We start from the raw sequence: 14,177 nt of genomic DNA, 5'->3' as shown, positions 1-14,177 counted from the left end.
ATTATATTATCATTGTTTCCAGATGGATGTAAACTATCCTTAATAAACATTTTTAAGTCATATTATACACTTTTTTTCCTGCCTGATGTTAGTCAGAGAGTATGATTTAGCACAGCCGCCTGAAATATCGTCTGTTGTAAACAAATGAAAAAGATCAGCCAACGCTTTCAACTTAAACGTTGCCACTTTTGTGGGATCTTTAGGCTTCCCTTGGTGGTTTGTTTTCCTTGAAGGAAGCTTTAAAAGGGTTGCACAAGGCTATAACTGTGGCAACCTGCCCGCAGAGAATCAAAGAGAGAAAAGGGGGAAGAAAAGCCCTTTGTTTAGGCTATTGCCCTGTCTGGACAGGACCAGTGGATTCCAGGAGGGTAATTTCAATATCGAGCAGACAGTGTACTAGACAGTGACCTTGACAGTGCTATATGCACCGTTTACCAAGTTCTTTTTTGACTTTCGTTTTGCTAAATGAGAGCACAGGGTCTGTGGCTCATGGTCACACATGACATCATCGCAGGGCTTAAGATGCACTGAACAGACGATCAGTTGTTTGAATGTGAAATGCGGATCTGTGGAGGCGCTGGGATCGGAGGCGGGGAGAGACGAGGCAAGGAGGCGCAACACATGGCCTCTTCCTCCGAGGTAAAGTGGCGATTTAAGCCTACAACGTTACTCATGACCATCCGGGCCATTTTGTTGTAAACATCACACTGCACTGTTTTGCTTTTGGTTGCTGTTATAATAACAGGAGAAGTGATACCAACACAGACCCCTAATTGCTCCTCATAAGACTGAGGCACAAGATATTATACTGGAGTGATGTTGTGCTGCATTGCAAGACTCACTAACTAGATGGAAGAATGTACAGGCAATGAGTCCACAGGACAGACTGACACCGCCACGGATCCCTGGGTCTTTCTATTTAAGGCTAGAGCAGGGCCCGATGCCTTTGGGTTAGGTATGGTCACAAGTGACGGATGCAGCTATCAAATATCGGCTGACTTGCAAATCGTTTCCCAAACCAATGTTTAAATGAATGCTAATGTTCTCACATAACACTTCACTGGCAAAATTGTTGCACGCAACCAGCGTCACTCAGCACGCATGAGCAACCCCTTGCACATTTTCTGCAAATCCCTCACTTCATAATAACAATTATTAATTAATTTAATCAGCCTGTTTATTTTTATTATTTGGACTCATATCAGTTATTTTGTTTGCAGGGTGCCATGTCAAGAAAGATGATATGCAGCTTTTTAAATCAGCGAAATAGCTATCGGCGCATGCTGGAATATATTCACATTATTTTTATAACCTGGGCTGTTAGCCCTCAGTTTAAGCTGCCACAGCATAAAACGCTGTTTATTCTATTTTACTGGATTTAATTTATTCGTCTTTTATTCATTTAAAAGGAGTATTTGAGTTCAATATCAAGTTCAAGCCACCGTGACTGTGCGTCGTGAACTTGAGTGGATTGACGGCGACGTACGTGCGCGCTTGGTTATATTTAGGAGTGCGTGTCATTGATGAGTCAAACTTTTTGTCCTTGGCTGAGTCTTACTTGTGTTTTTTTTTTTTTAAAATTGCCATAATTGAGACATATAAGCAGCTCCCCCCTGCTGAGTTATGAAAACTTTTGAGATCCATAAATTGATTTTGTCTTCCTTATATTTAGTGGAGAGGAGGGGCGGCGCTGAATTATGGATTTATAAAGGGGAAGAGGGACTGGAAAAATAGTTGCTGGACTGGTATAACATAAGAACGCTGTAAAGTCTTTTTAGATTAATTTTTCAATTAATGCTGAGTGTGCAGACCCGGGGGATGAACGTAAAAGACAAGGGTCATTCATAAGAATGTATTTGAGGATGATAGTTGTGCATAGAGACCTCATCAGAAATTCTTACGCCAGCTGTTGGCAGGATGCCTGGTGAAGTTTTCTGCAGAAAAAAATGCACTGTTGTGGAGTGTCTGAAAAGTTTTTTGTTGGGTAAAAGAGGCTTATTTGTCAGAACAGAGGCATGGCTACAGTGTGCTATATCACATATTTGTTCAGTGTCTTCAGAGCTGCATCTACAAATCAACTAATTAGCGAGATATAAAGCAGAGAGACTCTCGGCTGATTGAATCAGTTAAGTGCCCTCTGATATCTTGTAAAATTCATATAAAAGAATTGTGAGAGGTATAACAATCCCACCAGAGTTTGGCTGTGAACGTTTATTGGAGGTATCTGTTAAAGTTGTTCATGTGAGGTGTACTAGGGAATATTATGTGAAATATACCCTCTTAAAGTAACCTTGTAGAATATCGTCCTCTTTTACAGAGCCAGTGGCTTCAACCTGCTGACCCCGTTACTGTAAATATGAGTAGAGTGCGGCAATGAGCATCAGTCTTTTCTTAAAACAAGCTTGTAAACTTGGGACATCACAGCTTTATGTGACATGGAATTCAACCATAATTTGCTAGAAAACAAGATGTCATATGCACCCTCTCCTTCAAGAAAAATAGTTTTCATAAGAAATAGCATTTTAAAAACTTTTGCCAGCTTATAAAGATATTAAACGAGGCCATGGACAGTTCCATGAGTGTAAAAGGAGACGCAGCCCGGGCTCCTTTTGGACTCAGCATGACTCAAGTGAAGAAAAACAAGATTCTACATTTTTAATAAAAGGTTTATAGTATTTTTAAAAAGCATATAAACCCCTGTAATACAGAAGTTAATGTTTTGTTTTGTCTGAGATGGACCGAGTGGGTGGTACCATGTGTAGCAGAAGTTAGCCTGGACACGTGGTTTGGGGATGACCAATCAGGAGCCCCTCCAGGTTTAACTATGTTAAATGTCAGATTGCAATAAACTAGAAGCTGTTGGTCGGGCCCGCGGAAATGGGCGAGCATAATCTTCTTAATCCAGGGTTTGTGGGACCTTTGGTAAACATCCACACTGGAGACACATTTTACTTTCCGAATTTTAGAGCCTCAGGGGGACAACTGGCGGGGCTACCGTCGCTCTCCTACCCGAGAAGGGACAATGTTTGCTCCCTCCCGTGGAATCCTTCGGAGCCGTGCAATGGATACTCTCAATCCTACTTTAGCAGCCCCGTGTCTATTAACCCTTCTTTCAATCGGTCGTGTGAAATTAGCAGACCAGAAGAGGGCAAATGTTATTATAACAACGGCAACGGGAACAGGGAGACCTGTTCAGGTGGCAGCAGCCTCAAACGAGAGGATAGGGCGAGAGACACATCATCATTAACATCTGACCACGGGATGCACAGTGGAATAGGCAGCACAGCCGCCTTCTCCAAATATGATTATGGGACCGAGCAGCTAACGCAAGACCCGCCATCCTGTCAGTCAATGGAGTCCGACTCCAGCTCCTCTCTGCTCAACGAGGGCAGCAAGCCTCCATCCAGCGACACACAGACCCTGGTGTCACCGGGAAGCCATTCAAGCAACATAGCCGCAAGCGGAGGTGGGTGCTGATTTCTTTTAAACCACAATTATTAGAAACGCACGGTTCACGTATTATTTATAAGAGACCTGCACGTAGCGTACACTTGCGGTATTACATTGTCATTAGAGCTCGTTATGTTGATGCACAACTTGCAGCCCGGATCAGCCTGCAGGGCACTTGCGTGGTGTGCAGACGCCGCTAGGGGTTGCCCTAAAATGCCTCACGCGCCATGTGGTTGTGTACAGTTACAGATAACCTCACCTAACCATGATGCCCGCTAGCTTTTGAATAAATGATCAGTCAATGCATTTCCACACCTTAGACAAACTGTGCACAATAATGCTTGGTGTATTGTTCCACTTTGTATACACAAATTAGCGCAGTGATTTAAAGAGGTGAGGCGCTTTGCTTGACTGCATTGAATAGGGAGAGTTTTCTTTTTAATGACTCGTAAACAGAATTAATATCTGTCGCTGTGTACTCAAGAGTCATTTAATATGCTCTGAAACTCGCAAATAAGTAGGGGTATTTGCAGGCACGGCTTAATTATCACGTTAATGCTACTTTAACTGCGACAATAAAACTTCCTGTGACACAAACCGCTGTATACTGGTGGTCTCTATAGAGGGGGCTGAAAAAATACATCACAAACACGCATGTTTAAAAATTGTACAAAATTGAGCAGTCTCTGTTGATCCTGACATCTGTTTTGAGATCTGATATGTCCAGGCAGAGACCAAAACAAATCCAGTATTGGCTGTGTGAGTGTGTGTGTGTGTGTCTGTGTGTCTGTGTGTGTCTGTGTGTGGAGGAAGTGACAGCTTCCAGGGGCCAGTTCTCTAAATTTTTGCATCTGGGATGTTATGCAAAACACAGAATCTCCCCCAGATGACTGTAATACTCCCTGTATTTCCGAGGCCGCAGACATTGTTTTTAGAAACTGCTTTATCTTGATACTGCTTTACCTTTATAATATAATTTCTTGAGATCTATGATTCTCTGATTGCCCTGCAGCTTTCTGCTCAAATGAATGTTAAATTCACTTAGCACACAGTCAGGCAATTACCCAAGCTTCCCCTGGACAACTGACGCCCCTGTGGGCTCCCCATAACCTTGGAGGTGACCGTGATTTTGCAACTGTGGTGACTAATCCGCTGTATGCCCCCTCCTCCTCCTCCCTCTCCCCCCAGGTGCTCCGTGGTACCCGATGCACACTCGGACCAGAAAGAAGCGTAAACCGTATTCCAAACTTCAGCTGGCTGAGCTAGAAGGTGAATTCATGCTGAATGAGTTCATCACCAGGCAGCGGCGGAGGGAGCTCTCCGACCGGCTGAACCTCAGCGACCAACAAGTGAAGATCTGGTTCCAGAACCGCAGGATGAAGAAGAAGAGACTCATGCTGAGGGAGCAAGCCTTGGCCTACTTTTAGAGATGCGGCAGAAGGTGAATCGATAGGCAGTAAAAAGCCAAGCCTTCTACGCTCCCTTAGGTCTTATTTCAATGCATGCACTCATCTATCCATCTTTTACATTGCAGGCAATTATTACAATATTTTTCGGATATTATTTGTTTTTCTCAAAGGTGCGGGCCACACAAGCCCAAAAACAATCCACTATCTGGCATTCAAAGCTACAGTCTACATGTCAGACTGCTGTCATGTCTGGTATAATCGCACAATAAGCTGTGAGAATGTGTTTTTTCTGTGTAGAGAATATGTCGTCGAGCTCAGTTTGGGGTGACACATAATGACAACATCCTTTTTGTTCCATGTTTAGTCAGAGACAATGAGGAGGGAGCGAGGCCACTTGGTAAAATCTCAAAAATAGGCCTAAAAATAGCAGTGAAGTCAGAAAGACAGAGAAGTGACTGGAGCCGCACCCGCGCAATAATTTCTCAGAGGTTACAAACTGATCAGGAAGAATCTCCCTCCCGATTGCTTAACACGTCCACCGCCATAATTTGCTGGGTAAGATGTATATCATCCTTATCTTTGCATAGTTTTCGCCACGCTGTGTGGACACGTTCACGGTCACGGGCAGGAAGTCTGGAAGTCTGTGTGTCTGCATGAGCAGAGGGGGGAACTAAAACCGCAGTGTAATCCATATCGATATCTTTATGACTGCGCATTGAAAAAAAAAAAGAATTGCCATGACTTCGTTCATGTGCTAACAAGTTTCTAAAGGTATTTTTCTTACTTTTATTACCTTTCAACTTGTCTTAACAACAACCACAGAATCCTGCATGGGTTGCATTTCTTTTAGTTAAGTGAGATCACCGTCTTATTACGGTTTTGAGCTGCTATTAAATGTCCACGTCCAGATTGTACCCGTTAAAAAATAGTATATTCAACAATAAACTCGCCAGGATCTGTAATGGAAATATCCACGCGTACCAAGTACATTTTTAGGCCAACTTGGTTAAACAAGGGAACCGCCTAAAGTCGCAAGTGGCGAGGGAAATACGTTTTTAGGCCTAAAAAGAACATTTCTGAAACTTGGTGCTCGTCATGAAAATAAATATGTAGAAATTTAGAAAAAAAAGTTAATCATAGGCCTACGTGTGTGCTCCCTTAATTCGGGGCGAATGCAGTGCATCATCTGTCATGTATAACGAGTAAGCTATAGCAGTGAAATGTATTTGCAGCATGTTATTGATGTGAAATAGCTATAGGTCATGTTCTGCGGGCCACTTTTTCTGTAAGTGACTTTTTATACTTTTTTTTCTCTGAACAAATCAAAAACAAACAACCTTAAACATTTTTGACACAAACGTCTACAAAGAATGTATTATTATTGTTATTATTATTAGGATGGGAGGACGGAGGGCCTATTAGGCCCACTAAATGTACTTGCTCTTTGCAACGTGCTCAATGTTGTCACTTCCCTTACCTTGTACTCGTGTATAACTTTGTAAAATGAAATTACATATGTTACTATTTGCATCCTGTCCGAGGATCCCTTATCGCTATGTAATAGTGCGTTATGTTATTGATCGTCTTGTACAATATCGCATTCCATATTTTCCATGCCTATTCGTGGTTGTGAGGGTTGGATCTGTAGGCCTATGATATCATACTGCCAAGAATGGATATAAGAAATGGTATGCAACAAGTTTTACCATACATGACATTTAAAGAAACCCTGTTTCAGTGTAATAGCTGTTTGTTATCGTCCTTTTATTTCGTCCCTCATTGCATTCCCTTCTTTGCGCTTGTAAGGATTGCTACGTTGTCTTGTAAAAGTAATAATGATATGAATGTATATGCGTAAGGTCTTCAATAAACAGAATATTGAAACGTTTATTGGTGTTACCTCAGTCTGTCTTTAGGGTTGCCTCTCTCAATGTTGTGCTTTAAAATCAGCCTTTTTTTCTGAGCGCTGACTGGTGGGATTATTTTATTAGACGTGACCTGTAACAACAGTTTTAAAAAAATACATGTGGCCAACGCAGTGAAATGAGCATTAATGGGACATTTGGAAGTATTTGAGGGGGTGTTTTGTTGGCACATAATTGTACATGCTGTGAACTATAATCAATAGGAGCCCACACAGGTTGGTCTTGTTTTACTGTGGCCGCTCACATGCAAAGGTATGGCCATAGGTGGCTATGACAGCTTTCCATGCAAAATGGCGGCCAGATGCATGTGTCAAACCCCATCTTGGATTGAATATTATTTCACAGCAGCCTGGATTACTATCACAACTATACAACAACTGCATTAGTGTAAGCAAAAAAAAACAATTTTCACATTTTTTCCCTGGGCTTTCCCTTCAAGTTCGACCTAATCAATGTCACCGGTATGCTACAAGCCTATAATGGCGCAGCTAAACACGCAATAGCTCTGTAAAGCAGTAATAGGGTTACACCCCAGTGCTCCATATACTCAAGCCTCTTGGTCTGGCTGTGCATCCTGTATCTTCTGGTTTGCATTAGGAGATTTAAATGCGTGATAATAACATATAAAAACGTGGTTTATGAATACATGCACACAGATCAGATAGACAGGCTTTCTACATCTTTACAAACGACGGCGGTTTGATGATAAACCCATATCTAAAATCCACAAAGCTCTCCCTACTGGCAAGGAAGTGTAAAGCAATGCCGGACTGTGCAGTGTTTTCCTTTCAGCCAGCAAAGGAAGCATAAATGCGTCTGTCCCCAGCAGCTTCCAGTCTCAGTCAGTTGAAAGCAGGCCCACTGGAAACTGTACTGTCTCAATGTTGAGATCAGATGTTGGCTTTTCAGTGAACTGTGAACGGCCGCTGCGGCAACCGGCCTTCCTGAGCTGGTCTGTGCATGATCACAACACAAATACACACAAGTAAGATGACGTGAGCTCTTTACTAGACACAGTCTTCTTATATGCTGTATTAAGCCGTTTGTCTGTTTATCAATTAAGATATAAGATTCAGTGAGGTAAGAAACATAAATGACGTTGAGTGTTGCTTCTTGTATCTCATAGCCATACTGTAATGATGCTGACAGACGCTTCTGATATTTCTGCCTGATTACTTTGCTCCACTTTCCCAAAAATACCCTGCTTATGTATCCGTCAACATAACGCGTGAAGGATTCTTGAGTATTTTGAGTATTTTATATATAGTACATGTATAAGATGAATATAAGAGCTGTAATATCCTCCATGAAAGAAGAGCGCCGCCTGGACGCGCTATTAGATCGGGCACAATGCGTCATTTTGCAGATATCAAAAATAATATTAATGATAATATGCTGGTTTCATATGTAAATATTATGCACATCATGTAATTAACTAAATTTGTTTGTGAATATACAGTATATGTCCAGTCAAAATGAGACTAGATATAAATATGTGGCATCCACTGGTTCTATGTTTTGGAAAAATGCTCTCCATGCACATTTACGCATGTGATTAAAGGTGGTTTGAAGAGTCATTCCTATTCAATACCCACCTAGAATATGATCATATATATCAGGGGAGATACATGCGTCTGAATTTGAATCATTTCCTCCGTATAACAAGAGAAATGCAAGCATAATGTTTTGATATGCACCCTTTTACGCACTGACGACAGCATTCATGTGTCCGTGTATGTTTTCATCCAAGGAAATACACAGTGCATTAGTTTTCAAGTGGCGCCAGGCTGATGCAAAGCACAACCAGTAAGTGTACCCAAGTATTTGCCGCGATATGATAATAACAAAGCCTATGAAATAATACTGAGATCTTAAATTGCGTGTTGAATTTGATCATCCAGAGGACATCATTCATAACAGCTCCAATCTTTTTTAGCCTATCAAACGCGCTGTTGACCATGAAAGGAGATAAAAACTAGTCTTATGTTTGTGTGTTGCCTTGTTAAATGGCTTAGAGGAGAATAATAGATGCAAAATGCACCATGACGCTGCTGACTGTCCTGCAGCACCTCAACCATTATTTGTAAAAGAAAATCCTCAAGGTCATTTGTGTTCCAAATATTGTCTAAAAACTGTAACAGGCTACAAGAAACCTTGTACGTGCACGCGCTGATGAAATATAAACATCAACAAATGCAATAACTTAATTAGATTCCATTATTTATATTTGTAGTTTTATACGCTTTTGTGCTTGTAAAAATGCGCAAATGGAAAGGAGAGTGAGAGATATGGAATAGAGAGCGGGAGAGAACAGATATTAACCAGGATCCATGATTTTTAATATGGATATATTATAGTAGATTAGCATTCACTTAAACGAGGAAAGTGTAAACTTGAATTCACAGCGGCAGAATGTGTTAATACAAATGTATTTTGACAGCTAGAGAGCCAGTGTAAGCATCCCAACAGCTCACAACATTGAGCACAGCATGAATCGCGCTTGCTACCAAGATTAAATGATGCAAAAGGTGGTTTGAGCTTTTACAGGCTAGTTAGGCGATTCCTGTGTAAAACGGTGGGATTATTTGGACTGAGTAACATGGCAGTCTGCTCAACGGATATCTGAACATGGTAGTTTTAACTTGAACTTCAAACCAGACTTATCTGCTGATGTTACGCGTGACTTTTATGTGTATCCTATTTCTTTTGGGTATTGCTGTCCTATATTTTGCTTTTGCTTGTGACAATCTTATGTTGGAAACGTTTTGAGAGCTTTCACGTCCGAGAAAACTTAACACTGGACCTCGTCTTTACCTGCCATACCTTCTATCCAAAAGCTAAAAATGATCACTGCATGACAGCTAATATCAGTTTACACTTGTTTGTCTTGTCTGTATTTCAGTTATTATGTATAGTTTAATTCACTGGGAATCAAAATAACCACAAAAGAAACCATGGCGGAAAACCTCACGATATTTGGATTGTAAAACAGGATGAAATCTCAGCTGGCTTTGCAGGTCTTTACAATAGGTCTTTCACTGCTCCTGAGCACTTTTGACTTTGAGACTGGCTAAATCTGTTTATGGCGGCCTGTCTCAGCGTCCCAAAGGTCAGTGAGCTTCACAGTGCCCTTCGCAGAGAACTTGTGTGGCATGTGGTCTACGTCCCCCGCCACCCCTCTGCCGTTTATGGTACGAAGCTGGCTGGAGAAATAGAAAGCAATGTTATTCCTACTAAAGTGTGTGTGTGTGTGTGTGTGTGTGTGTGTGTGTGTGTTGTGGGGGGGGGGGGGGGGGTGGACGTGCGGGAGAGTGCGTGGCGTGTGTGTGTGAGTGAGAGAGTGTGTGTTTTGAAGGAGAGTGTTAATATGATAGAGAAAGAGAGGATAGGCAGAATGCTTAACATGAAAGATCCATATCGTTTCACTCCTTTCAGAAGTGTTATATATTGATTTTGACATGATATGAAATGAGTTCTCTATGAGCTCCATTTTTCTGAAATGTACTGTCTTATCAATTTGTTTTTCAATAGCATCGCACGTCAAACAACCCCTTAATGCGGGGTGTGAAGGTTTCATTGCTGCCTCGGAATAGCCGGATTCCTCTTACACCAGTTGTCTCTGATGGAAAGAAGGGAGAAACACATATTAGTATTGACAGTGACTGAGGCCGCGGTTGCACATCAGTAGTGGTTTCATTTTGTTGGTCTTGTATAGCTTATTGACGCATCATTACCATTTTTAATTTGGTATATTTGAAATCTTGTGACAGCATAGTAAGATTCTAAAGAATATATACAACATTTGTCAGCGCCCGAATAAATAGCTTGCTCAGTAATATTTACACAGCAATATCTAATCTCAGTTTTTAATCAGGTATTTTAAACGTTTTGAATGAATCGTTTGATTCCTCTCTTTTTTGCTGCCTATGGGGCATTCTTATTTAATGTGTTGTATTTTGGTGGTGGGCTATCCTCTCCAGGCCGACGCTGAAGGTCAAGTATGCAGCACAGAGCTGCACAACCGGCAGTGCCTGCTCAAAGCGCTCACAATTTTTATACAAGATGGAAAATTCTGTGTCACCTGTTCAAGTTTGTCCAGTATCGATTCCGTGCACATGCACTGTAGCCTGGACCTTTTTTGTTTTCTATAAGAATATCAATATTTTTTATGTTCAGTATGTTTTTAAAGGCCTGGCTCTGAGGAAGAGTTTGGAAAATCTGCAGCTCAGACGGCAAAGCAAACAGTAGGACTAAGTGTTTGAGCAGGCATTTCAACGATATCTGAGTCGGTAGCGTAAAGCTCAGAGCTTCTATTTTGGGTCCACATACTGAAGCGCTCGTGTGCAAGGCCAGCGCAAACTTAAATAATGCATTTTGACCCGACGGTGCAAAAAGAGCCAACCTAGTGCGCGCTTCGCCCCCATTACAGCAAATGTTCTAAATGCAGGATGAATTCGCACTAATTGGAGACTTATTAACAAATAAATTCTATGCAATTTTAGGCACTTATTCCATTTGTCACCTGATTGCCCCCCCTGCACGCACAATGCAGAATATTTGTTACGACAACACAGACGAGCTTTAACCAAATAATGACAAAAAAAAAAACAACAAGTGAAACGTTTATGTCTGACAAAAATTCAGAATATTACTGCACATAAGCAGGTTAAGTAAAAATATTATAAAACTCAATATTTGTTATCATTTTGTTATTGTCACCACACCAAGCGCATAGTCTGTAAATCAGCAAATTCCAAAACAACCCATCGCGTCATGGTCCGCAGTCCGTGCGTAAATTTGTGCCATCTTGTGCGTAATTTCCGAAAACGTATTAATTGGACAGTTAGTCAACCCTGAATTGTTTTCAAACACTGGCCATATTATCCCCGCTGATTTTATAAGGTGATTCAGATATTTTAGATGATTAACTGTGCAGCTAATGGAGGTCTGAAAATATCTTTTTTTTAGACTATCCGCATGTGACAGGCCATAGCCCCAAGTGCTTTCTGCACATAAATGCGCTTTATTTTGACGTTTGTAGAGTGACATCAGCCGTGGAACCAAGAGCCCCTCCAGCAAAATATCAAACAAAAGCTCACTTTTCACTTATCTAGATTTGTTCAAAAATAGATAGGATTGTGTATTCACTCTCCCTCTGCTCCCTGGTTTGCCAGGCGTTTCCAGGACATCTGAATAACACATAGGAGCTGCAGGCAGCAGTCACTATTGGGCGATTTCTCGAGATGTGAAATCATTTAATACTTCTAATAAAAAAAGTTAACACATTGTTGTGAAAGCTTTATGTCCTAGTGGTTGAAAGAGAAATACACTCTGGAGATTGCTCTAAATGTAACAGCAACACACATCCTTATCTCGTAAGCTATTGTTGCCACCACAAACGCTTCACGCTAGGTGCATTCACTGAGACCTCAGTAAAAAAAAAAAAAACAAGGCTCTTTAGTGTTGCTTGAAACTGTTCGCAGCTCATACAGCCAAGTTTAACTGCCCGACTTACATCCAATTAAACTTATCTAGGCCATGAGGGGACAGTAATATGATTACACAGGCTTCCCACATTTAGCCTTGACTTCAGCTAACTGTGCAGCAGTGTCTTGGTGAACTGCGCCCATTGTGTGTGTGTGTGTGTGTGTGCGCGCGTGTGTCTGTCTGCGTCTGTGTGTGTGTGTGTGTGTGGTGAATGTGTTGTATCCTTTGGCACAGGATTTATCGACGCAGAGCCAAAACACTGCAATATTTAGGAGCGCCATTTTTGAACTGAGACTTGTTCTTAACAAGAGGTTGACACCTAGGTTAACCATTGTAATTATGGTGCTAGGTAGCAATACATAGCTTAAATTCCACAGACACAGTCGTAAAGTTAGTGCTCCAACAGTGATATTTAAGCAAAGACTGGCAAATGTTTAGAGCAGCTTCTCTCTCACACTCAGCAGAACATTTCGACTATGACTCAGAATAGTTGGAACATATATTTAAAATAGTGTTTATGATTGTATTTGTCCTTATAAGACAAACACAGGACTCAAATACAACCCCTTTTTGCGCGCACCTCTGCATACACTTAGCCTGCTCATTTGGTGCAACCAAATCAAACTTTCCTGGGTCCTACTGCTAGCAGAATATCAGCTGCTGTGAGTGCATCCAGGAAAATTAGCACATGGTAAACCTTATATTTTGACTGATGGTGTGAGCGCACAAAGGCGAGAATAGCCGGTGTATAACCCCCGGAAAGGCGGATATTGCCAAGTGATGGACATTGACCGGTCATATTTTGTCACATTATGACAAACACCGCAGCCAGAAGGACTATTCCCCATTCGTTTAAACGCCTTAATTCCTCCTGTGTACTGTGCAGTCTTTTAAACTATTCTTTGGCATTTTTCAGTCGTCTTGATAAGCAGCCCTAACTTTTGATTTTATTAGTGCATCACTTATTCATACCCTCACATTACTTATTTATACCGCGCTAATACGCATCATTGGAATGATTATGATGAGGAAATGGTTTGACAATATTGTTTTGGACTGTCTGCTTTGGTTCTGTTATTGCCTGCTGAAAGAAAAGTTTTTATTTATTGTTATGGGACATTTTTAATTCAACAGATAATATTATGATCAGAGTAATACTGACATACGGATACATTTAAGAGCCGTCGTTGTGGACCAATTAGTATGGCGGCTTCTCAGTTTTTAGGAATTCAACTTCATAGTTAAGCCCCGCGTTTTATCTTTTTAACTACACGTTGCACTATATATTTATACTATTAAAATAGGAAATGACATTTTGATGTGCGAATTATTATTATTATTGTTCTGCAACTGCACAACACTGATGCTGCAGCATGTGTCGAGCATGTGTTCATGCAGGCCACAGGCCAGAATGTTTGTACAAATATTTCCCTTGCTGCGGTTGTTCATCTCACAAAAATTAGACTGATAGCTGTTCGTCACAGGACACATTCACTTCATCAGTCTTGTTTTTTTCGTGCCATTCGTCACAGCCACAGCCTCTCTTATTTCGATTAATTCGACTGAGATGTTAAGACTTATACAAAAAATGCCAATACTAAGAATTTGAGGCTTTTGTTGCGTTATTATCGGTCTAAATTGCACATTTTCTGAAATGGATACCCAAAACCAAGTTGCATAAAATGCGTTATGGTGTGAAAATTCAGCGCACTGTGTTGTTTTTTTTAAGTTGCGGAATATCTAGTTGCTGAAATCCAAATTCCTCTCATTCTCAAGGTTTATGGTTTTCTATAGAACAAAGGGATTTAGCGTTACTACAGCCATTCGGAGTTTTATGGTGGACGTAGAGAGGATTTTAGTGGTCAAATTCAAGTGCTGTGTCTGGACAGCTGTCTGCTTTCTTTGT

The 14,177-nt window shown here is 41.1% G+C and overlaps 1 protein-coding gene across 1 annotated transcript; it reads left to right on the top strand.

Annotated features, from left to right (window-relative positions):
- The first annotated feature begins 2,846 nt into the window (after window positions 1-2,846).
- hoxc12a (homeobox C12a) lies at window positions 2,847-6,747 on the top strand. The gene is made up of 2 exons (XM_033630214.2): window positions 2,847-3,466; window positions 4,639-6,747. The coding sequence occupies exons 1-2, from the start codon at window positions 2,878-2,880 to the stop codon at window positions 4,875-4,877; spliced, it is 828 nt and encodes a 275-aa protein (XP_033486105.1). The 5' UTR covers window positions 2,847-2,877; the 3' UTR covers window positions 4,878-6,747.
- Window positions 6,748-14,177: the final 7,430 nt, after the last annotated feature.

Source organism: Epinephelus lanceolatus, chromosome 8, assembly GCF_041903045.1.
Source record: "Epinephelus lanceolatus isolate andai-2023 chromosome 8, ASM4190304v1, whole genome shotgun sequence".
In the NCBI taxonomy this organism is placed as follows: domain Eukaryota; kingdom Metazoa; phylum Chordata; class Actinopteri; order Perciformes; family Serranidae; genus Epinephelus; species Epinephelus lanceolatus.
The sequence above is the reverse complement of the archived record's forward strand: the minus strand, read 5'-3'. Positions and strand labels throughout refer to the sequence as shown.